The sequence below is a fragment of the Rhipicephalus microplus genome, chromosome 2, assembly GCF_043290135.1.
Source record: "Rhipicephalus microplus isolate Deutch F79 chromosome 2, USDA_Rmic, whole genome shotgun sequence".
NCBI lineage: Eukaryota > Metazoa > Arthropoda > Arachnida > Ixodida > Ixodidae > Rhipicephalus > Rhipicephalus microplus.
This window is the reverse complement of record NC_134701.1, coordinates 248,888,722-248,911,697: the sequence shown is the minus strand read 5'-3', so window position 1 is coordinate 248,911,697 and position 22,976 is coordinate 248,888,722. Positions and strand designations below refer to the sequence as shown.

General features: G+C 49.4%; 1 protein-coding gene across 2 annotated transcripts in view; it reads right to left on the bottom strand.

Annotated features, from left to right (window-relative positions):
* Window positions 1-315: 315 nt before the first annotated feature.
* Window positions 316-22,976, bottom strand: part of LOC119170173 (uncharacterized) — a 90,383-nt gene continuing 67,722 nt past the window's right edge. For both annotated transcript variants that reach the window (XM_075878836.1, XM_037421250.2), the window contains exons 3-5: window positions 10,693-11,584; window positions 8,200-8,259; window positions 316-3,255 (exon numbers count right to left, since the gene is read on the bottom strand). In XM_075878836.1, coding sequence (XP_075734951.1) covers window positions 3,068-3,255; window positions 8,200-8,259; window positions 10,693-11,584 — 1,140 coding nt within the window. In that variant the 3' untranslated portion in view covers window positions 316-3,067. The remainder of the gene's footprint in view (window positions 3,256-8,199; window positions 8,260-10,692; window positions 11,585-22,976) is intronic.

Below are 22,976 nucleotides of genomic sequence, written 5' to 3'. Positions count from 1 at the left end.
ATAAAATACACTTCGTTCTTCGTTGCTTCGTTAGAGCTTTAATGTCACAAGCTAAAATCTACCTGTTATTTGTTCTTTAACATCCACTAAAAATCTAAGCACACGAACGGGGCCGTACTCACATCCCATTGACTAGCAACGAACGATGCCGGAAGTCTAACACACGACCTTATTCTGTATGGATGCCAGAACGCTATTCATTCTAAGCATCACAGTGAGCTGATTTATTTTCTCTTTTTTTTTCTGCTGTGCAGTGTCTTTATGGGTGTATGAACATATGCTGGCGAAAAGAGGCGGTAAATGAATGCCACGTAATCTGGAAAAAAAGATGGCACTTTTGGTTTATTCACTTGCGTAATTTTACAGCAATATCTTACAGCGTTTGCGACGACGCGTGAGAGGCAGTAAATATTAATTTGTTCAACGCACTGGCGCCGACAATTGCGTGGCCATCGCCTTCGCCAAATGCGTAACCATCGCTTCGCAGGCCCCGTCCCAGCCTTGTGCGCAAAGGTGTTTTTTTCTTCTGTAAAGCTATGTACATTACAATGGTGCTCTGTGGTCATACCTGTACGTTGGTCCACTAAACGCGATCAATGTACAGTCACAAAATGTATGGCACTTAAGACAAAAAACACAATTGAGCATAACGGAGAGGAGACCTTCCGCATCAACAGATCATTTTGAGCACTCTAGAGAAAAATATACACGTCACTGCATGGCGATTTCAAAACATACATGGCGATTCAGAAACGACACTCCCAAAGGAACAGACAAGTTGCAGTGTTCTCGTGTTTTAAGTACGTTCAACGAGAGATGATAGTTAAATTACAATGACAATAAACATTCAGGCACGTTGGTGGACAATAGACAGGGCAAGATTTTGCCTCAGTTCAAAAAGGCACGTTACGTTCATCAGTCTATGGAGTGAACCGTCTTCCTTACCATGTATCTCTATGCGCGATGTTCTAAAGAAAAAAAAAAGGCCACTGCTAACAAAAGCACGCTGTTTTTCCTTTCGAATCATTTTTTTACCGTTCTTTTGTTTTGTTGGAACTAGTTCCTATGAACAGTCATAAGGCACCTGTTTTGATAAATAGACAGAATATCATCACGCCCCAATGTCTGCTCGCGTTCGAAGCTGTGCCAAAAACAAAGAAAATAGGGGTGGTGGGGATGGAGGGATTTGGTTTTGTTATCTTAGCACTTCAGAGCTATGACTAAGAGCTGAAACGTTCTATTATGCTAACACTATGCGCTGCTATTTATTATACAATATGACATTTTACGACATTGATCACGATTGCTCTTCTTATGATTTCGATCATTAAAATTCTCGCCTCAGGCGACGGAAGAAACCTTCGAAAGAATTAAAAAGTGTATGCTAATGTCAGACAGTGACGACACAATTTCAGCGCAATTTCTGTCTATTCAACAAATTTTGATTCTACGGCAGTTCAACTGAATTAAATACCTGAGCATACGCTTGTGCTAGTATGACTTTTAATTTGTTCGTTTATTCACAATCACACTTTGGAGAAAGTCCAACTCCATCGAATAAATCGAACACTCATGTGGGATTGGAGAACGCCTATTAGCGTGCACTGTACGCTACAGGTAAACATTTTATCTGGTGATACATACAACGATGTTTGATTTTGTTCGATGACGAGAGTAGAACCAAAAGTGATACGCGCATAGTAACGTGAACTGAATAGAAATGAAATGGCAAGTTCACCAACAGCACCCGCGAAGTATGGCACGATCGAAAGTTTCATAAATGTATCGCTCGTTTACAACACTGAGGAAGGCACTCGTGCCTGCAAACCTTTACAAAGTCTCGCATTATTCACAGGCACCTGGTGAAAAATTCAGTCCATCTGTATAAAGGACGACTCGTTAGAATGCTTTTTTTTTCTTTTAGTTCCACGGTACTTCTTTAAATGAACTGAATCTTTATATTATAAACAAAATCGGCAGATCTTGCAACACTTTCTTCGTCAGAGTTTTTTTGGGACTCGTCAATATAGTAAGAAGGCTCCACACCAACAGAAAAAAAAATTATCTAGGCACTGAAAATACACCTGAAGCGGGCTGTTGGCTTTCGGGCACGAGAAATTAGTTTTGTTCGGGGGGCCAGCGCATGACAGAAAGAAAAATGACTCGCGACGAATTCGTGGGTGAGCATCACTCAAAAAACAAAACAGACAACGAACAACACGTAATAAAAAAAAAGAATGTGGCCGGGAAGAGCAGGAAAGATGACCGCTGGGCGATAACACAGCTTTCCCGTCACCTCCTCGCGGAACACAAAACGCGGCGCTGCGGATTTTATCGAAACACAACGCACGCTGCGCGAAACAACCAACATGAATGGCACTTGATGAATTCAGCAACAAAAAAAAAAAAAGAAATAAAGGCTTACCCCCGTATTCACAAACGCTCCTTGACTCAACCTTCACCCTTCACTTGACAGAGTTGAGCACTGCGCCACCTCTCGGCCGAAAATGATGCTGCGCTGCTCGAAAATCGCACCACTTTATTGCTGATATGCAGTGACTTGCCGTGCCTAGGGAGGGCGCTTCCATCGGCTTTCTCAAGTGAAGGTGAAGCGTTGAGTGAAGGGACGTTCTAGAATACGGGGGTTACACTCGGAGCGCGGAGGGCCTCCCAACAGCAGGAACGATAACTTTCTCGAGTGACGAGCTTGGCGTTTCGCAGTCTTTCGCGTGTGAGGCGACAACGTCACCAACCACACACGTCGAAACAAGAAGGCGACGGACAACACGAGGTATGCACGACGAGCGGTGACATAGACTGTATCGGTAAAAAATAAAAATAAAAAAAAACCCGAAGTGTTCACTTCCACGAGCTTTTTTTTTCTATAACCACGCGTATACACTTAAATAGTCCCGGAAGCGACATAACGTGGGCGATGAAGAACTTGGGTGGGGTCTTCGCAAGTTGCGTCCTGGCGATGCAGTCGATGCAGTTGGGCGATGCAGTCGCGCTCCGCTGTATACAGTCGACGCCTGCAGCTCGTTGTCGTCGCGAAGGGCGGTGAGAATCACTTGTTCTTGGGCTGGTGCCTCTTCATGTGCAGCGCCAAGTGGTCGGAGCGGGCGAACGAGCGCTCGCAGATGAGGCACTTGAACGGCTTCTGGCCCGTGTGTTTGCGGTAGTGGCGCGTCAGCTCGTCGGATCGAGCGAATCTCCAGTTGCAACCTTCCCATTGGCACAGGTAGGGCTTCTCACCTGCGATCGAGGAAAAAAAACAAACAAACAGAAAGATCGATTTTAGCTCAATGACACGACCAAGCCTAGCTATTATACGTTTCGAAAGAAAACAACTAATTGAAAATGCTAGAACACCTCCGTGATTACATTTTTACGCCTTTCAGAAATGTTGCTATCAACCATGCGTCCGTCCGGTCTTTGCATTAAATTGTCTCTCAAAGAATACGATACAGTGAAAATACGGGTACGTTAGTACCTATCGATATCCGATGCACAGTGAGCCATTGAAATAGAACCGTTGGCACAAATAGAGACATCATTATGCACCACTTTCAGTGTACACCCCCAAGCGCGGAATCGCACTGTACTAATGATGCAATATTATCAACGAGCGTACGTTTAGCAAGCGCGTGAACCGCACTAATAAACTAAAGTTCGGAAACTAGTATATGAGATCTGTTTTGTTCGGTCAGCTTCCTTCAGCTGTCATATTTGTATTAATAGGCTTCGCATCTTCAGTGCGACGCTGAGGCGACCTAAATACCTATATCATAACCTATGTACAAGCTTTCACATCTTAGGTTCAGGTGCTTTTAACCAAATGACAAATGTGCAGAAGAAGCAATTCTCCAGCTATGTCACTATATGTTCGCTGGTATATAGAGAACGGACAGATGTTACCTCAGCCCGAACCAAAGGCTGAGCGAGAACAATTATTCCATTTCGAATAGAAAGCCCATGTTGTCACTGTTGATACTGTTTCAATAGTAAGCGAGATTACCATAGACCTACACGCAAGAAAAAAAAAGCAACACCTAAATCACTGCTTTCTTTGCGGTTCGCGATGCACAATAAGGTGCGGCGACATTTGCGAGACCGAACAGTGCTCATGCATGGACAAGCGCGCGCCCACAGCCACCTGTTCGGTTATCTTCTGGTGTAGGCGCCAAATGCAGGGCTGCATCGCGTCCATTTGTACAACTCCGAAAAGGACGCGGCGTGCCTCCCGTTTTCAATTTCAACTGCCGTCCGAGACTTCGCCCGTGCATTCAATTGATAGCAGCCTTGAACTTCCCAGCCTTGCTTTCGCATTCCCACTGCCTATTATAATCGAACGACGCGCGCCGTATATCTCACTCCTCTATCAACCGCAAAGTGAACCGGTCGAAGAGAACTGAAAGCGTGCGTCACTTTCGCGCAGCGCCCAAGAAAATAGAGAGAGAGAGAGAGAATGAAGAAAAACCGAGGTTCCTTTCAAAGAACGGACGGCGAAGCTACGAAAGTTGCGGCGAAGGCACTGGACCCAACTGTACGTCTGCGCAGAATGGAGCCCTAATGGAATAATGTGGTTTCTACCAGGGATACATGGTGGTGCGCGTAAGTCTGCAAGCTCTCTATCTCGCTACACACACCCCCTCCTCCTCCCGACTGCACTTACCTACCCTTCTCCCCGTTTTACGCCCGATTGGAGACTTTCTCTGGCGTGACGACTCGGCTGAGCGCATGCAGCGTCCTTCGTCCTTTTGCCCCCCCCCCCCCCATCCCCCCTTAATTTGTGTCCACGATTTCTTTTCCCGTTCCGTCTTTCTTTGATACCCCGGGCGGCCCCGATGAACACCCAATCGCTATTTCTTCCTCCCCAATACTCTGTGTCGGCGAGATCGGGAGAAATAACAGCTCCTCCCTTCTTTCCTTTCTTTGAGTGCGAAGCCGGCCGCGAGAGAAAAAGCCCGCGACGAAGGCGTGCGCGAATCGCGCGTAACCGTGCGTAAGCGAACGAAGAATTACGGCCCGCGGTCGGTAGGAAAATCGAAAGCTAAGCGCGCCCTCCCCGTCGTCGGAGTGAGCCGGAGTCGCCCACGGGCACGGTGTAAGCTACTTCTTACACCGTGCCCACGGGGAACTCCCACGGTGAGCTCTGCTTGCCCCCCTTCTCTTCCTTCCCTTTTCTTCACCTTCCGATGGTGCCACGACGTAAGCGTCAAGGTCACGGTAACTTTACGGTCTACACAGCCACGTTTTGAAGAAAAATAAACCCACACCAAGTGCAGAAAAGCTTGAATGAGGATCGTTGGGATCGTCTCCCTCAGATCCCGTGCTCCGTGGCCCCGCCAGTCAAATCCATCCGGTCATTACCGGCTTATACCGGAGAAACACGAGATTGAGCAATAACGCTTTCTGTCACGAATCACGAATTGAGGAAACTGCTCGTCACGCCGGTGCCGGAGATCTTTAAGGTTTTCAAGAAGTCTGTATAGCGTCGAAATCATCGCAGGTTTCCTTTCCCACGAACCAATCTTTTTTTTTCTTTCTATCAGTAGAAGTAGTAAAGCTTACGCGGGACAATTTCATCGACCCCCTGATTATGTAGTTGAGCAGGAAAATAAAGCGGCACTGTGATTCATCACTGCACTGGACTGTACACTCCCACCCCCAAAAGTTTTTGGAGCACGAAATTTCCGAGACAGCTTTCTAACCACTTTTTCTGAGAACATATTATCCAAATAGCTGTTCCAGCATGTAGTATTTCCGGAGACTTACACAACTATGCTAGGTTAGAAGCGCCGAGCACTAATACAGCCACAATTTGCATTTTCATTGGAGCCCACGTTCTGTAAACTTTCGAGAGCAGGTATGTAATATAATCAACCATTTCTTTGACGCTTGTAATGTTCATACTCGTGCAAGAGAGCCAAGAAAGGAAACGCTACCCTGTGCAAGAAATATGTGTAAATTCACATCTGCACGGTCACTCAACTTTTTAAAAAAAATTAGACGTTACGCGAGTTCTGGAAGCGAGCACTAAGTCGTATTCCACAGTGAGCGAGTACAACGTTGAAATGTGAAAGGTGTTTTTCGAACTCGCCCTATAGTCTTCCCTCTATTGCTATAGTGCGTTACTTCGAATGCTAGTTCTGAACCACCATGGGTTCTGAATGACAAGAAGTTCAACACAACGAGAGGAGTAGGGGGCATCTGCGTGACCAACATTCTTTGTTGGTGCGTCGCCGCACACGGCCGGAGCTTCGCTTCGACAGCCGGGGTAAGCTTTGTACGCGACATCGTCACTTCAAGATATGACGCTCGACGTTGCCGCACCAGCTAAGTCCCGGACTGGGGGGGTGCTGAAAACGGTAGCCAGTGGAGGATCGCGTTTATTCCTGTTCTTTGCATTGTGTACACAGCATCAGCTGACACAGCGAAACCGGCTTAAGTAACAAGAGACGTCATGATGCGCCATCAGCGTGGCTGAAGGAAGCGCCGTTAAAGAGAAAACGATCAAAAGAAGAGAAAACACTGCAAACTGGCAGGGGATTAAGGCCACTTTCCGGCTGACCGGCCCGCGGCACGTCAACTTTGCGCGGATCATAAGCCGTTAAGATTGTGAAATGGGAGGCACACACACAAGCTTCGCCCGAAGCCTGTCACTGCTTCTCCAGCGCAGACTTGGTCATTCGAGCCCTGCACGAGCAACCGCCGCACGCGTAAACTGGCCGTCTCAAAAAAAAAAAAAAGAAAAAAAAAAACCTGCGATGGACGCGACGACTTCCGGAGCACGATCAATGGAGGCTGCATCGTTTACGACTGCCGGTCAAGGCGATCCGCCGCCTGGGCTGTAGACAAGTGGGGTCGGGCCAGCCATGGTTCCACTGTCCGCGCCGCAGGGATCGATCAACGAGAACAACGGCCGCTTCACAAAAGGATCTCCTCTGTGCCATTGTGAAGGATTTAACGGAGCCCTTTTAGCTGCCGCCGTATGATCTTACATATTGCGTCTGGGAACAACCGGCTTATGTAACCTTGGAACAGAATCCGCAAGCCAGGGTCACGTATGTCCGCCTGAAGGGACGCAAAATGCTCAGGTATAGACCACCTCAACGCTGCTTTATGACTTCCCTCTTTTTATACGAAGCGACCACCGGACGTCTTGACTTTCACGCCAACTTTAAGAGCTTCATATATCTCATTTCTGAAAAGAAAATGATTTTCAGAAGCCTAGAATGGGAACAGTTAGGGATAAGAGTTAATGGAGAGTATACCTTAGTAACCTGTGCTTCAGCGATGACATTGCATTGCTGAGTAACTCAGGGGACGAATTGCAACTTATGATTACGGAGTTAGACAAGGAGAGCAGAAAGGTGGGTCTTAAAATTAATCTGCAGAAAACTAAAGTAATGTACAACTACCTCGGAAAGGAGCAACGCTTTGAGATAGGTAATAGTGCACTTGAAGTTGTAAAAGACTATGTCTACTTAGGGCAGGTAATAACCGCTGAGCCGAACCACGAGATTGAAGTAACTAGAAGAATAAGAATGGAATGAAGCACATTCGGCAAGCACTCTCAAATTATGACAGGTAGATTGCCACTATCCCTCAAGAGGAAGGTATATAACAGCTGTATCTGGCCGGTGCTTAGCTACGGAGAAGAAACCTGGAGACTTACAAAGAGGGTTCAGCCTAAATTGAGGACGACGCAGCGAGCAATGGAAAGAAAAATGGTAGGTGTAACCTTAAGAGACAAGAAAAGAGCAGAGTGGATTAGGGGACAAACGGGGGTTAAGGATATCATAGTTTAAATCAAGAATAGGAAATGGACATGGGCCGGGCATGTGGCGCGTAGACAGGGTAACCGCAGGTGATTAAGGGTAACTAACTGGATTCCCAGAGAAGGGAAGCGGGTTAGGGGGAGACAGAAGGTTAGGTGGGCAGATGAGACTAAGAAGTTTGCGGGTATAAATTGGCAGCAGCAAGCACAGGACCGGGTTAACTGGCGGAACATGAGAGAGGCCTTTGTCCTGCAGTGGACGTAGTCAGGCTGATAATGATGATGATGATATCTCATTTCTACACCGTTATGGGCGTGCTCAGGTGACCTATATATATTACTAACACTTTGGACTGAGCTTTACATTGAGCTGAATCATTTTTGCACAGCTATGTATGCCACTGGCGGTAACTTACCTGTATGTATCCTTTGGTGGGCCTTTAGGTGAGAGCTCTTCGTGTACACCTTCCTGCAACCTGCCAAAAAACAAAAAAAAAAGCAAACAGAAGATTTAGTGAGCAGTCCGAGTACGTAAAATTTACTCGTCCTCTCATTACCTCGGCCTCCACGCGGCAGGAACTCAATTTTCTCGCGCCCGGCGCAGTCATGCATGTTTATACCCGCTATAGCACCGGCGTAAACGAGCACACCAAGTCACGTACGAAGACGCGGGCCCTTTCTCACATAAAACAAAATCGACGACGAAAGAGAGCGAGCGAATGCTGCCGCGGTCACAGCCCCCGTGGGGCAATTTCATTTCATCGTCGGCTCTTCCACGGCTGCGTTATAGAACGTCCCCGTGTAGAAGAGAGCAAGGCAGAAAGGTGAAAGCGCCACGGTTGAGCAGAGAGAAAAATGTTCATTGAGAAAAAACTGGTTGCTAAGAATGCGCGTGTAGGCATCGCGGCCCTGCGTGATCTCCCTCGCCAACTCCTCTGCTCGCTTCTCGTAGTCCGCTTTGCCGAAGCACGAATCGATCTCAGTCCCCGTAGCCTCTGGAATGCCGAGGAATCTTCAGTCGTGGGGGCAAGATAGAGAGAGAGGGGGGTGTTACGCTGTCTTTGCATCGAGAGATAACGAAACAACGAGAGAGTGACGATGGGGGGCATCTCGCTTGTACGAACAGGCATATTATACGCCTGAAGCGGGCAGAGAAGGGGGAGGGCGGCGACCTGGCCTCTTACATGGTCACTACGCAACGCTCGCGCACTCACACACGCCGCTCTTTCCCTGCGCGCCGGCGCAAGGCAGGTAGTAAAAAGGTAAGCAGTCTCTCGGAGGCATACGATCGGACGTGGGGGAGATTGGAGAGAGGCCTTCTGACGGCGCAGATGTTTCACCCGAGGCTATGTTTTGGCTGTTTACTTGTGGCCCGGGCTCGCCGCGCGGTCTGGGCGGACCGCGAACCGAGCGGGGGCCGGCCGTCGGCGGGTACGACGTTCGCCGCGACGCCTCCGGAACGCCGCGGTCGTGTGCGTGCGTGTGTGTGCTCGTCCGTTTTTGTCTCTGCATTGAGGACCCGGAGGGTGAGCGAACACGCTGATGCTTATCGGTGGCCCCCAGCTCAATTTGCGACGTTCAAATTGCAGTTCTGTCGCGGTAGGAATAGAAAGGCAGGGATGGGGTGGGGGGGTGTAGAGATGTCCGAGCCGAGCTCTCCCTTCCCCTCCGTCGCCTTCTTAGTGTGGCAGGCCCCAACGCTGCCGTTGCTTGTTTCTTTGTTTTCTTTTTTTTCACTCATCGATCGCCTTCGTCAGCTTCTCCCGCGTGTAGGCTGCCGCACTCCGCATTATGTCGCGCAGCCCGCGGTGATCGGCTTGTATTTAATGGACGCGCTTTGTTTTTTTTTTTTGTTTAGCTGGGTGTTTGGGTACGCTGCCGCGTTGGTGGCGGTTATAGGTGGGCGCGAGTTATGCGAAGAATGAACGGCGCGTGTGCGATCTATCGTTCCGCCCGCCGAAGATTGGGGCGGCCGGCCGGCAAGTGCGACTTCGTCGGAATGCGCCACTGTCGCTTTTCTTCGCCGGCGTGTTGTCTCGCCGGGATGCCGGCATTCTCTCGCATCTCCTGTAATGAAGGCGGCTTCGTATGTCCCCGTGACCTTGTCGCTGGACGAGATCGTCTAAGGACGGTTCGTGCTAAAGTGCAACACAGGTTTCCTGTGCCGTAAGCTGGTCGTGCTACTGCAGAACGCCTTCGATAGCTAAGTGCAAAGCAATCGCTGATAGAAAAATCACGCTTTGGTTCACCAGCCTTTCTCTTGCGATTACGTTGAGGTGAGAATGGCACGCTTCTTAAGTTCCTAGATGCATCGATATAGCGTGCAACACAGCGTTTTCCTTTCCTCGTATACCCAGCTTTCGGAGGCTCCGAGAACAAAACGCCAAATTAGCCTAGCCTGAAAATTTTATCGTTTAAAAGTTACATTCATATTTTTCTTGAGCTGAATAACGTACACAACTGGAAAACGATACGCAAAACTTGATTAGTCGATTTCACGGGCAAACAGTTATAGCGGCAGCGTCAGCATGTCAACCCGACACCTGTTGGTGGCGTATTTTTCACTGGAGGCTGATCTGCTCCCTTGAAATTTTTTTCCACAGGTTCCGAATTTTCTTTTGTAGCACTTTTCTGAGCAATTTTCGCCTCCTGTCTTTTGTGACCGTGTATATAAACCTTTCGCGGCTCGGAAGTACAATCATGTATTAGTTCGCGCATCAATCTGAGCTTGTTCCTGCGCTCTTTGCAGAGCATCATAAGATGAAGTCACGGGAACTAGAGTGCTCTAGCAGCCTTATTAGTGTATATTTTGCGAGTATTGCAAGTAGCCTTGCACATCAGTTACAATACCTCGGAATACATTTCAAAAGCCATCGAAATGCAGCTGAAAGAGTGGTTCTCAGACCCACCTTCGAAGTCGCAGTGGTGGATTCGTCGCTTCTCCAACTCGGGGTTATTCCGCTTGTTGTACTTGGGGCGAGGTGGTTCGGGCACCGCGGCACCGGAGGACGTGGACGGCGGACACTCGGCCGGGTACGGCGGTGGCGGTGTCCTCCGCGTCGAAGACGCTCCACCCAAGGGAACTCCGTCGGTCGACGGACTCCCGGGCTCTGAGTTGGGCGGCGTCGGGGGCATGCACGACACCCGCGCCATGGAGAAGTGTGGTCCCCCGACCATGAGCTTGAAGTTCGTGTGGGGCGCCGCTGCGGCACCCTGAGGCGAGTAGCCGCCGCCCGGATAGCACGACGCCTCGAGCCCTTGCCTACCCACGGCCCCGTACTGGCAGGGCGCCAGCACGGACCCTTCGGTCTTCACGACGGGCAGGATGTCAATCGAATGAGAGGGCGTAGCCGAGATGTCCGTATCCCGGGGGTTGATGCACGCAGAGAGCTCTTGCCACACGGACATGGAGCCGGCAGGCGGCGCGGACGGCTGCTGGTGAAGATGCTGCTGCAGATGCGGCTGCGGAGGGTTCGGCTTGGCGAACATGTCCTCGGACTTGGGGGCGGCCGATGGGTAGAGCCGGTAGTCGGTCCGCATGTGCGCCGTCGCATGCGCGGGGTACCCATGGTGGCGGTTCAGGTAAGCCGCCGGGGACGGGGATGAGGCGTAAGGGGCGTACGACGACGCGTTGATGCCACCGTCCCCCAAGGGCTCGACTTGGTGATCCTCGAAGAACTCGTCGACTTGAGAGGCGCTCTCGCGGCGAGCCTTTTGCTGGGCGCTCGCCTCGGATAGCCGCAGTTGCGCCCAATCGCCGTTCCGCTCCACGTAGGTGTCCAGGTCCTGCTTGACGGAGCCCTGCGACAAAAGGGACAGTTACGTTACGCATGTGGCGCACGTGCTCAAATGCCCGCTGTATTGCCATACGAGGCCGCGAAGTATGAAACATTCGCTTGGCAATGGCGCTGTTGAGAAGGTATTTCATTCAGTTCTCTATCATTAATTAGGCACTTTTAGCCGAGAGTTTATGATTCGCTTCGGTCATACTTGCGTTTGATCGCGATTTACACACAAACGCGCAGAAGGAGCTATGGCGCGCGTGCGCAGAACGATCGTGTGAGCAGCACAACGTGAAACCATGGAGTGGTAGACCACGTTTCTTGCTCCGCTGAAGTCAGCTGAGCGTAGCATAGAGGTGCGTCCACTTGGTTTCCCCGTCGTTTTGTAGAGAAGCTGATCGCGCGTCTCGGCGAGACGAGCGCGCTCGTCAGAAACGTCCCATATGTGCTGTTTTCATGGAAGTTCCGTTGTCTTTTTTATGTTCTATCCGCGGTAGTTACCTGCACTAGCTCTGCCCACTCTCGGGACGTCGCCTCTTCACGGGGCTGAGCATAATTAACCGACTCTCAGCTAAACGCATCTATATATGCGCCGAATCATTGGCCGTTTGTCGTGTCACTGCGGTGCCCTGCACAAACCACCACGTCTCAACATAGCGTTACAGAGCCTTAATATGCCACTGAAATTCATACTTTTGCGAAGGCGCAGAGCTCACCGACAGCCCTCGCGCTTCCTTATTCTAATGTAGTGTAGTGCGTCAAATGACATGGACGACGACAAATGCACACAGGGTGCTCGCTAGACTTGAGCTGAATATTCACTTTAGATGCATTACAAATGATGTGATAAGCGCCACCGCGGTGGTCTAGTGGATAAGGTACTCGGCTGCTGACCCGCTGGTCGCGGGATCGAATCCCGGCTGCGGCTGCTGCATTTCCGATGGAGGCGGAAATACTGTAGGCCCGTGTGCTCACATTTTGGTACACGTTAAAGAACCCCAGCTGGTCGAAATTTCCGGAGCCCTCCACTACGGCGTCTCTCATAATCATATGGTGGTTTTGGGACGTTAAGCCCCACATATCCATCAAATCAATCAAATGGCATGTTAAAAATGCCAGAAAAAAATAAAAGCAAGCAAACTGACAGCAGCGAAAAGCTGCCAAGCTATGTCTCGCGCCTATCTTCCCATAAGAAGAGGCAAACTTCTCGCAAGCGTGCATGTGGGAGAATCAGGTTAGCGCATTGTAATTTTTCGCGTAGAGGTGACGCTACAAGGTTTACATTATATTTTTTTTCGGGATGTTATTACATCGTTTGTCACGTATCTGTAGTAAACTTCAGTTGAAACCTCGAGGATCTTACGTGCACAAAGTTGACCCTGTCTGGTGGCCTCTTACGAAGTGATTCAACTTGCTATAAAGTGTTTTCTTGTACCTGCTGCGGTCGTAATTAGCAGGTGCGAAAAAAAAAGAATTCAGATGAAGGTGCGAAAATCTGTCCGCGTTAACGGCATTTTCTAGCCACTTTGATGGCAGTCCTTTCACAAGCGGCAGCGTACGCCCAGATGTGGTATACTAAGTCGGAGAGGTAAATAATGTTTCACATGATTATCTCTACGATTGAAATGCTGACAATTTATGCGTCCCACGCGCGCGAAAAGCATCAATTGCTCCTAAATGTACGTGCCAATTGGTTCATATAAGTGAAAGCATGAGCAGGGTCCCTTATTTTGTGTGGTTGCAAGCTTTAGCCCCCCCCCCCCCCCCTTCCACCTTTGTTGGTTGAGTCTCAAAGAACACAAGCTTTTGCAAAAATGAAAATGAAGCAATGACGTGCTTCCCACAGCGGCCTGTCACTGTTCCCCAGATTTCGAGGTGTAAAGGTGGGAAGTAATGGGTTCCATCCAGGAAAGCAACTTTAGGGTTCCCTCGGCCACTGTTACCAAAAACCTGCCTTGCTATTTAATCAATGACTGAGCAGGTTCAACTGAGTAAATGTATGGAGCAGACTTGGCGCCCCTTTGAAAAAAATCAGGAAAGCATACCCCCTTCCTCTTAAGTCGTTACATATTATGGAAAACAAGAAACACTCAAGGAGAAACAGATGCTGTAATTTGTAAAACGCTGTGTTTACACTTTAAGCCTGCGTTGTGTATTTGCCCCGTTACGACGATTACCGTGCTCCAACACCAGTCCCTGCTCTTTATGTTGTAGGCCCGTGTGCTCAGATTTGGGTGCACGTTAAAGAACCCCAGGTGGTCGAAATTTCCGGAGCCCTCCACTACGGCGTCTCTCATAATCATATGGTGGTTTTGGGACGTGAAACCCCACAAATCAATCAATCAGTCCCTGCTCTTTATGGCGAACGATCCGGGAACAAGTCTGAAACGCTGTCAGGCACAGGCCACCTCGAGGTAGAACGCGTTATCTGGCTTCGGCAAACACTGCAATACGACAGACTTTCAAGCATACTCCTACTATCAGTGACTCAACGCGAGGCCATGATAGCCCGAGGCCTTTGAAAGCGTCGAGACCGCTATACGCCGATGAAAGTGCGCCCTGACTCACGTCGATTGAGTCAAACAACACCTGGCGCGTCGCTTCACCGAGGCAACGTCGACTCGGACCGGAAGACGAGTCGATCGCGCCCCGAGCGGCAAAACCGCTCGAGGCTCTCGCGCGCGGCCAAACAAACGTTGCGGTTCAGTCGCGTGGGCGGTCGTGCTTGTTCAACGCGATGCGGGGGACACGACCTCGCGTAGGGCTACTCATAACATGTATACACTTCGCGTCGCGAAAGGCGGGAAAGACTACAGATGACCGCATGGAACGCGTTTCGCGACCGTCTTTTCCACGAAGTGGCGACGCGCGTGGGTTCCCTGGCCCATCTGCCGCTTCCTGCACTGGACGACCACGAGAACCGCTGAAGCCGCAGGCTAAACAAGAAAAGGCTGCGCGCTGCACGCTGTGTTCGCTCTGGCGCTACATTCGGCGCGTTGTGGCTTTGCCGCATCCTCCTTAGCGTTATTTTTTTTTTCCGACTTGGCCATTTCGTTGCTTCCGTTTACCAGGCGGCCGCATTTAGCTCAAACGCGCTCCGAGGTGGCACACGAATGGGTACGATGTTGGTATTTGAAAAAAAAAAAAGAATAAGCTAGACTGCGTGAACGCTGACCCAATAATGCTGTAATACGGCTGGTCGGGAAGTAATTGAACGTTTTATTTTTGTTCTAGAGTGTTCTTTAACTGAGTGTGATCGTGAATGACAGCAATGGTTATTGATTCGCTGTATTTCGTGGCACTCGGTCAACGTTAGGTTATGTTAGGGCATAACCTATGTTCGACAAATGAAACAATATCAATAAAAGTGAAAATTGACTTAACAAAAACAAAACGATACGCACTTCGAAAAGTAGCCAACGTAACACTACAAAGGCACAGAATGCATATTTGTACAGTGATATCGTAGATGACACTTACTGGAAGTGACGTTTAGGACAGGTAACCATATCTAACCAGGAACACATAATGGGGAACCGGGTCAAGCGAATGCAGATTAGGTTAAGTTAGCGGGAATGGTATAGTGAGCGAAGAGAAGAATAAGAAGGCGGGAGCTGGTGCCGTATACCAACGCCATCACTATCCCGGCACCTCCACCGCAAAACTCTTACGGTTGAGGTTCAAGCATGTTTATTGACAGGGCGAGGTTGATTGTCGTGTAGTGACGGCGCCGTGGTTGACTGCACCAGCTCACGCTGTCTTTTTCTCCGTGCTCGGCTCATACCCGTTGCAGTACGAATGATTGCACTTCAGAAGCAACTCAGTCTGGATGAACAAACCAAGGCGATATCAAGCCCGAAGAAGTGACTGAGGTAACATTTTCAGCTTTAATACTCAATGATCGATTTAGCTTATGATTTGATTTTAATAAGCATGGTGATCAGCATTTGCGAGACAGGTATACGCATACCATGGCTTCTGACGCCAGAGTACGTACGCTCAACGCAGGCAGCCTGGCATCTTCTTCATTCCACGAGAGGCAAGAGAGAAGGAAAATGCAGATAGATGACGTTACATATAGATAAGTGCAGGTAGATGAAGATACAGATCGATAGATATAACGAAACGTTATATAGTGAGGAACGAGTGGAATTAAGTCCCTTAGTATGTTTTTATGAATATTTACTTTAAAGCCTTCACGTAAAAAAACTAAATGCACTCAACGTGTTCAGTCGCGCACTTTGGGGAATGAACATCTTGAGGTTGCATGCATGGTACTAGAGTGAGAATTCATTCCAATTGATATAATTTGCGAACTGACTACATTTATTTCCCCAAGCAGTGTAATGTGGCGCAAAACGATGATGTGGGACGTAATTTTCGAACCTTTGTATATTAATATAGCATGCTTTTTAATTTCTCGTGTGATTGATCCAATTTATTCAAAGAATACCCTTCAGAAACTAGAATATATACACACGTTATGTCTGTAAATTTCCTATAATCTGAATAAAACTATAGAGAGGGGCGATCGCATATCTTGCAGCGTTGACTACGCAATAAATTACACACTTCGATTCAAGAGCTTCAGAGAAACGCGTTCTACGCGGAGATAACACACGTTTGTGTATTCCGTGGCTACAGCTAAAGATGGAAGTGTCCTGCGAGCCGGCGCGAAATGTCGAGCTCAGCAGGCGTTGCAGGGCCCTGTGTGTCCTTGGCCTTCCTACATTCACGATTAAGAAGGATGAATCAGTAGCCGGTAAAAAAAAAAACGGGCGGTGAAGAAAGAATGATCACTTATGTAGTCGGCTGACTACGTGTGTTGAATCATTCCGCCCACGCGAGCTTGCTTGCTTGTTCCTATATGCTCTGGCTCGTACCCACTATTGGAGATTGGCGAACTAACACCATTCAGAGGAAAATAGTTCTTCGTTCTCATCTTCTTTTTTTTTACAGATAAAGAAATGCGATGAAAGACAACTGGCGAATTATTTTGTTGGACTTAAGGGCCACATCGATGTCATAGACAGCTGTGAATTACTTTAAGTAAGGCTTTTAGATGCTAGAAATAATTATCTTACACCGCACCTACAGGCTTGTGTAAAGGGCGATGTGTGATTCATCCGACGGTGGTAGCTAAGCCCATTGCATATATTAGTACACACTTGGAGCGAAAGGTGTAACGAGATTAGAGCACGGGTCACGCGAGGCGCCGCAGTTGTCCGCCGCCATCGGTGTCCGTAGCCAGTATAAAAAAAAAACAAAAAAACTCAGTAAATAAAAAAACACTATATTGATACAATATGACTCGAAGCCGGTTCCGCTGCGTGCCAGAGTATTCTGTTACAGAGCCACGCCAGTAATTGAAACTCGTTTCCAAAGTGGCTTCGGCAGGCTTGATGTCGGGAAAGGAATTGCGTTATAATGAGTAATTAAGTGTTTTACAACATCAAAGGACCAGCCAGACATACAATGCGAATTGTTTAACGAATGGGTCGTCCAATATTTCAATTCATTAGAAAACTTGTTCTTGATCACCTATCAACTGTGGCACATAGCCACTTCAGACACAATTCTTAATCGTCGTCAGCCACTGCGTAAAAAAAATGCACACAATTCCTAACGAGTGTGCAGACGATACCACGCTTCCCCAAAGAATGAAGAAGAATAACATAGTGAATGGTAGCCTACTACAAAAAAAAATAATTATTTATGGAGTAGTGGGTGCCCAGCAGTGGGCTTGTAGCAGTTACCCAAAGAGCCTTTAAAAAAGGCTTTGAAAGACCACTCTTCTAGCTTTCGCTGTGTGCTGCGCAATCCGCGCAGGCCTGGCGTTTTTTTTTTTTTTTCGCTTGACATTATTGTACTGCGGCAAAACTGACTTAAGCGACACTCACGCGATCGACGTAGAGCAGAAAATTTATTTATAACCGCTGTTAATTTGTGTTCTTTTCTTCCTTCGGTGAGACTTGGGCTGTATTTCGGGAGAATTACGGCTATGCCCATATGACTGCATTTTGTCTAGTTTTTCGTGTCGCTACGTGAATGGATTAATATACTCTCTTTAGATGTTCATTTATGTAATATCATTTCGTAGCTGTGTGAAGGAGTAACCGCGGTGCTATATACAAGCGCTAATGTCTTCTAAGCAGCATATTAAAAAATAGGAAGAACTTCTCAAAACTACGGAGTCTCTTGGACAGATCAGGAGAGCTCGCAGGTATACGCATTGCCATTAGGTTCAGCTTGTCCTCAGCTATGGTGAGCGAGAAATGAGCGAAGTTAATCGTTGCATTATTATACCTATACTGTGCTGACAATGCCCAATTGATTATGACTCGATGTACAAGCCTATACCAGCACACTCTGGTACTGACCTCAAATACGCACATGTACCTAATATTACAAATTAGGATGCCACGCAGCCAATCTTGCGATTCGTGTGGTTATAAAAGCATCTACTCTGGTACTCATACACTCACGCCAGTGTGTGGGTGTTCGTTCCGAGCCTAAATCAGTGGGAACTTTCATTTCCCTGCTGGCACGAACACTTTACTCCTAAAGTGCTTAAATATGTTGGCAGAGCCAACGTAAAAGTGAGGCTGTTAAACTGTAGGTATACATCGTATAGAGGGGTGTTTCATAATCATCGTGGTTATGGTACGTTGAATCCCAACGATTATTATTAGTACATCGTATAGAAGAAACAGAGGCGACCGTAAGCGGCCTATACAGGTGATACAAGTGATAATACCTAACTTGGCGCTCAGACCAACGCCATGCACAGCATGACGTTGTCCTTCTTCGATGTTCCGCATTGCCACGGAGTGCGCGACGTGACCACTTCGACACTTCATCTCGGCGCCGGCACTTTGTTCTCGCGCCTCTCCAGGAGCCCCGTAACGAAGCCAAAGCCGGAGACATTAGCCGATGTCGCAACGCTGTCCCATTCTTGGATAACGCTTTCAGCAAAGAATAAAACAGAAACGCAAAGACGAGACAGCAAATCTACGAAGCCATTAATTCAACGCAGCGGGAAGCGCTGCCTCCGACGCAAGTTGCGACCGCGCTACAGCTTCTGAGTTCGCTTTTGCTCCCTTAGTTTTCCAACCGATCCGTTGGCAGCCTTCAGCACCGCGATCCCGCGGGCTCTAAACGGCCGCCCTTGCAAGATGTTCGCTTCTATCCTCCCCGCTTCGCCTCCCTTGCCGAAACACCGGAAAGGCGCCATCGCTTACGCGGCCGCTCAACGCGAAGCAGTGCATCGCCTGCCACGGTGCGTTGAAAGTGCTGATCGAGGAGGCGACACATCTTCGGAACGCGATTCTTCGTTCCCTTTTTTTTTTTGTTTTTATCCCTCGCACCAAGTTTATTCGAGTCGTCTGCGCTCGGCGTTTCTCTCCAATTTCTCGTCGTAGTACAACCTTCCTCTCGTTTCTCAGGCTACTCTTTCCAACTTCGTTCCCCGAATGCAGAGCATCTCGGTTTGAGCGAAGAGCCACTTCGCATTCGAGACACGCAACCAGCGCTACATGGGGTCTGCCTCCTCGGGAGTGTATGCGTGTGTGTGTGCGTCGGCCACGAGACAAGGCAGCTACGTCGGTTGTGCGCGCAGCAGCTGACCCGTTCGTCCCACTCCAAGCCGCAGCGAAAAATAGCGAGAGAGCATTCATACATTTGTTTCTCTTTCTCTTAAACTTTCTTACCCTTCTGCCACCGTCAACGTTGCTGGGCTCATTATTATTCTCGGTGTTCTGAGGCGCTTTCATGCCCCGCGCACCTTCTGTCAAGGTCAGAGCATGGCCTCACGTACGTGCATACATGCGCTGATGGTTACGCGAGGAGAGAGATGGACCCCCTGGTGAGCGCGTTTCCGAAATGCACATTAGACGGGACGAGACAGATCACTGTTTTTGTTTTTTTTTTTTTGCTCGACGGAGCGCGTAACAACGGAAACGCATTTCGAGGGTGCCCGACCCTTCGTCGTATCTTCGCCGAACAACGAAAGCTCTCTCCTGCGCGCAAGAAAACTGTCACGCCGCCGAAACAGAGGGAGAGGGCTGTTGGGAAGAACCTGTTCCGGTGCAGTCATCGGCTTTTACCGCGCGAGACGGGGGAAAGAACGAGATCACGGTGTACGCGTAATCGACTGCGGTTCAGGACAAAGACGATTAGCAATGCTTCACTCGCCTGTTTCGTTAACCAGACCAAGCAAATGCTCCAGAGGACGCTTTGCTGGACAGTCCGGCCGGTAGCTCTGCTATCTCGAAGTGTATCGCAAAGAGCAATGGAAAGCTGCCCCCACCCACTCGTTCTTTACTTCTAAACACAGGTCGTAGTTTATTGTAAAGCTGTCGTATCTCTCAGCAGCAACTTGCTTGAAATCTTTGTTTTCTACCAGAAGTTAAACAATGTAATAATTGTTTAGGTTTAACGTTCGAAAGCCATAATGTGATAACGAGAGACGCCGTAGTGGAGGGATTAAAAAATGTAGGCCACCTAAGGGTTCTTTAACGTGCACCTATTTAAGTACGAGTTTATGGGCATCGAGCATTTTTGGCTCCATCGAAAATGCGGCCGCCACAGCCGGGATTCGATCCCACGACCTGCGGGTTAAGGAGCCGTCCTTACAAACGGAATCTCTCGTTTATTGTGGCCCTTAATACGTAACGACCGGCACAACAGAGTTATGTTACTGTAACGACCATTGGTGATTGGATCGTACACCAGGAGGGCCATCTTGCAGTACCCGCATAGTGCAGGAGGGGGCCCTACGAATCGGTGGTCAAGAATCTCGATTCAATGGAGGCAAATCGCGTCCCTGTGAGGAAGGCGTTCATGCGATGTGGAGTGCACACTGTCGGTTAGAATGGCACACCACTTTCGGTAATGTTGATCGGAGGCTTTGGAGCGTTCGTCCCCCTTCACAATCACATCAATGATGCGTCAGTCGTTCTGAACTGCACCAGGAACCACAGCTCGTCCCGAGATTTATCTCCTGCGGGGGCTGGTTCTCTCCGGCGAAACACCCTGTACACCACCAGAAAAGGATGGTGGCTTGATCTCGGCGAAACCAAGAATGTACGAGGCACGACTTTGAAAACCTGCGCTCGGGGTCCGGTTAGCCCAAAGATTTCGGCGCCGTTTCCCCGGGTGGCGGAACAAAGAGACGCTGCCCAGCGGCCAGCTGGGGACTGCCGAAACCGAATCGTTGCAGATATGTAGAGCAAAAAGAACGCACACGCGGAGGGGCTGTCCCTCGTTCAAGGCCGCGGCACGGGCACAAAGGGCTTTCTGCCGCGGCGTCCAGCCACGGGGTCCGCACAGCGCGTAGCCCTTTCAGGCCCGGCTGAACTTGTGCGCTGCTGTGCCAAACGCTGAGAGCGAAAGCAAAGACGAACCGGAAAGCGACAATGGATCTCCCAGTCCGTTCTGCCCGGACGGGCACCGGAGGCATACCGCTGTGCGCGGAAGACGAACGGAAAAGGGTCAGTGTGTTTGTGGGTTGCCCCCCGCTCGAAAAAAAAAAAGTCATAAAACTGGAGCACGGCTTTCTAGGAAGGCTACGCGGTTCTTTACCGTACGGCAGGACTTCACTTGTGGGGATACAGTCAAGGGTGAAACGGGGCAGCAGTAAAAGAAGAGACACGCAAACGAGCCGCGTTCTTCTCTGTTGGCCGTTTCGTGAATGGGAGCGAGAGTATTTGGTGGCACAGAGAAGGAAGTGGTGAGGAGGCGGTGGCAGAGCATGCCGGACAACGCCGATGCCGTATGCTTCGCGTACAAGCACGTTTGGTCAACAACAGTAGTGTACCCCGGGCTTCAGGAACAGCGTCGTGCCCACCCGGTGCTCCCTGGAGACTTTCCTCGGCCAAACGAAGCCGAATCACAAGAAGCCTCCCCCCTGACCTTTTGTGTGAATCCTCTACTTTGCACGTACGCGCGCTTCTCCTTCCTTTCTCTTTGCTTCACGCGCACACGTGGCCGAGAATACGCCGGGAAATTGCGGCTCTCTGCGGTTACCGCCAGGAAGAAGGAAGTGTGTCCACGCGCGGCGAAGGAGATGAAGAAAACAGGAGAGTGGCAAAAAAAAAAGAGAGCCGCGTAGTATACTACGCAGCCGCGCAGCAGAGTCTGCGAGCCCCCGTTGGCGCCACTGCTGGTAACGTAGTGGCACTTCGTCATCCTGACGCTTTCGCTCCGGGAGGCGACGGAACGGCCAGTAGTTGCCGCTCTCTATATACTGGGACCTTTCTCCATTCTGCGACTCGCGCGCTTCCCCCTGTGCGTGGATTTTTATCGCTTACACGCATCACCCCGACCGTGCGGAACCCCGGCGTTCGAAGGATCTTACTTGTTTTTATTTTTTTTTCCAGTCGAGGGTTTTTCTTCATTCACAATCCTTTCAGCCGGAAGCTGTGTTAGTGTAGTTCCGTTTTCCTCGTGCGTCCCCCCTTCTCCTTGCTATATCTCTCTCGTTTTTTTTCCCACTTGCATAATAACGACGACGTTCCGTCATTCACTTCGCGCCCGCATTGCCTCTGTGGCGTTCCTTCCCACTCGGAATCGAAGCCCCGGCCGAATGACGTCAACGACTCGCTCCATATGTCGAGCGAGCTCTTGCTGATGACGTCTCGCATCTGGTGAATGCCGCCGACGTCTCTCGACGATGTTGGCGGCAATCGACCCGCCTTGACGAGCAAAGGAAGACACGCAACCGCCGTGGCTGTAGTGGCTGTCGGTGGCCGAGCACGCGCCAAAATGCTCGAGCGGAAACTCTGAGCGTGCGTCGTCATCACTTCCTTCTGCCGCGATGGTGCATGCCTATTGCCTGCCTGTCTTCCTTCCGTCGAAGGGATTGCATGCTTAGGGTATACATCAGGAAATGCCTATTGGTTACGCCAAGATGTTCATTACGAGGCCAGCATGCACGAGTCGTAAAAGCGTTACTGCGTTTGCTTAGAGAAGCCGGACTAAACGACACATTGTGTGTGTCTGAACATGCGATACTGTTTGTTCTTTGTGTTGGTCAGTCATTCACACTGCCATAATGACTTTTACGTGTCTACATACGCTCTTCCGTTTCATTCTTTCACGCATTCCACTAGACTTGTAGAGCTTCTCTGGTTTACTCTCCCGTGTTTCCTTGGTCCTTCTCACGCTTCCTCTCATTACGATGACGAAACGAAAACACCCATGTGCTGAAGGCACGCACTTAGAAGTGTGGCGGCTTGGGCTAGTTAGTATGTCATGACGATAGTTATAGCCCGAGAACAGAACGACGACACACGGACAAGAAGGGCACGAAGGACACGAGCGCTCGTTTCCTTCGCGTCCTTCTTATCTGTGTGTCGTCGTTCCGTTCTCGCGCTATAACTATCGGCACACACTGAGACGGACTTCTATGA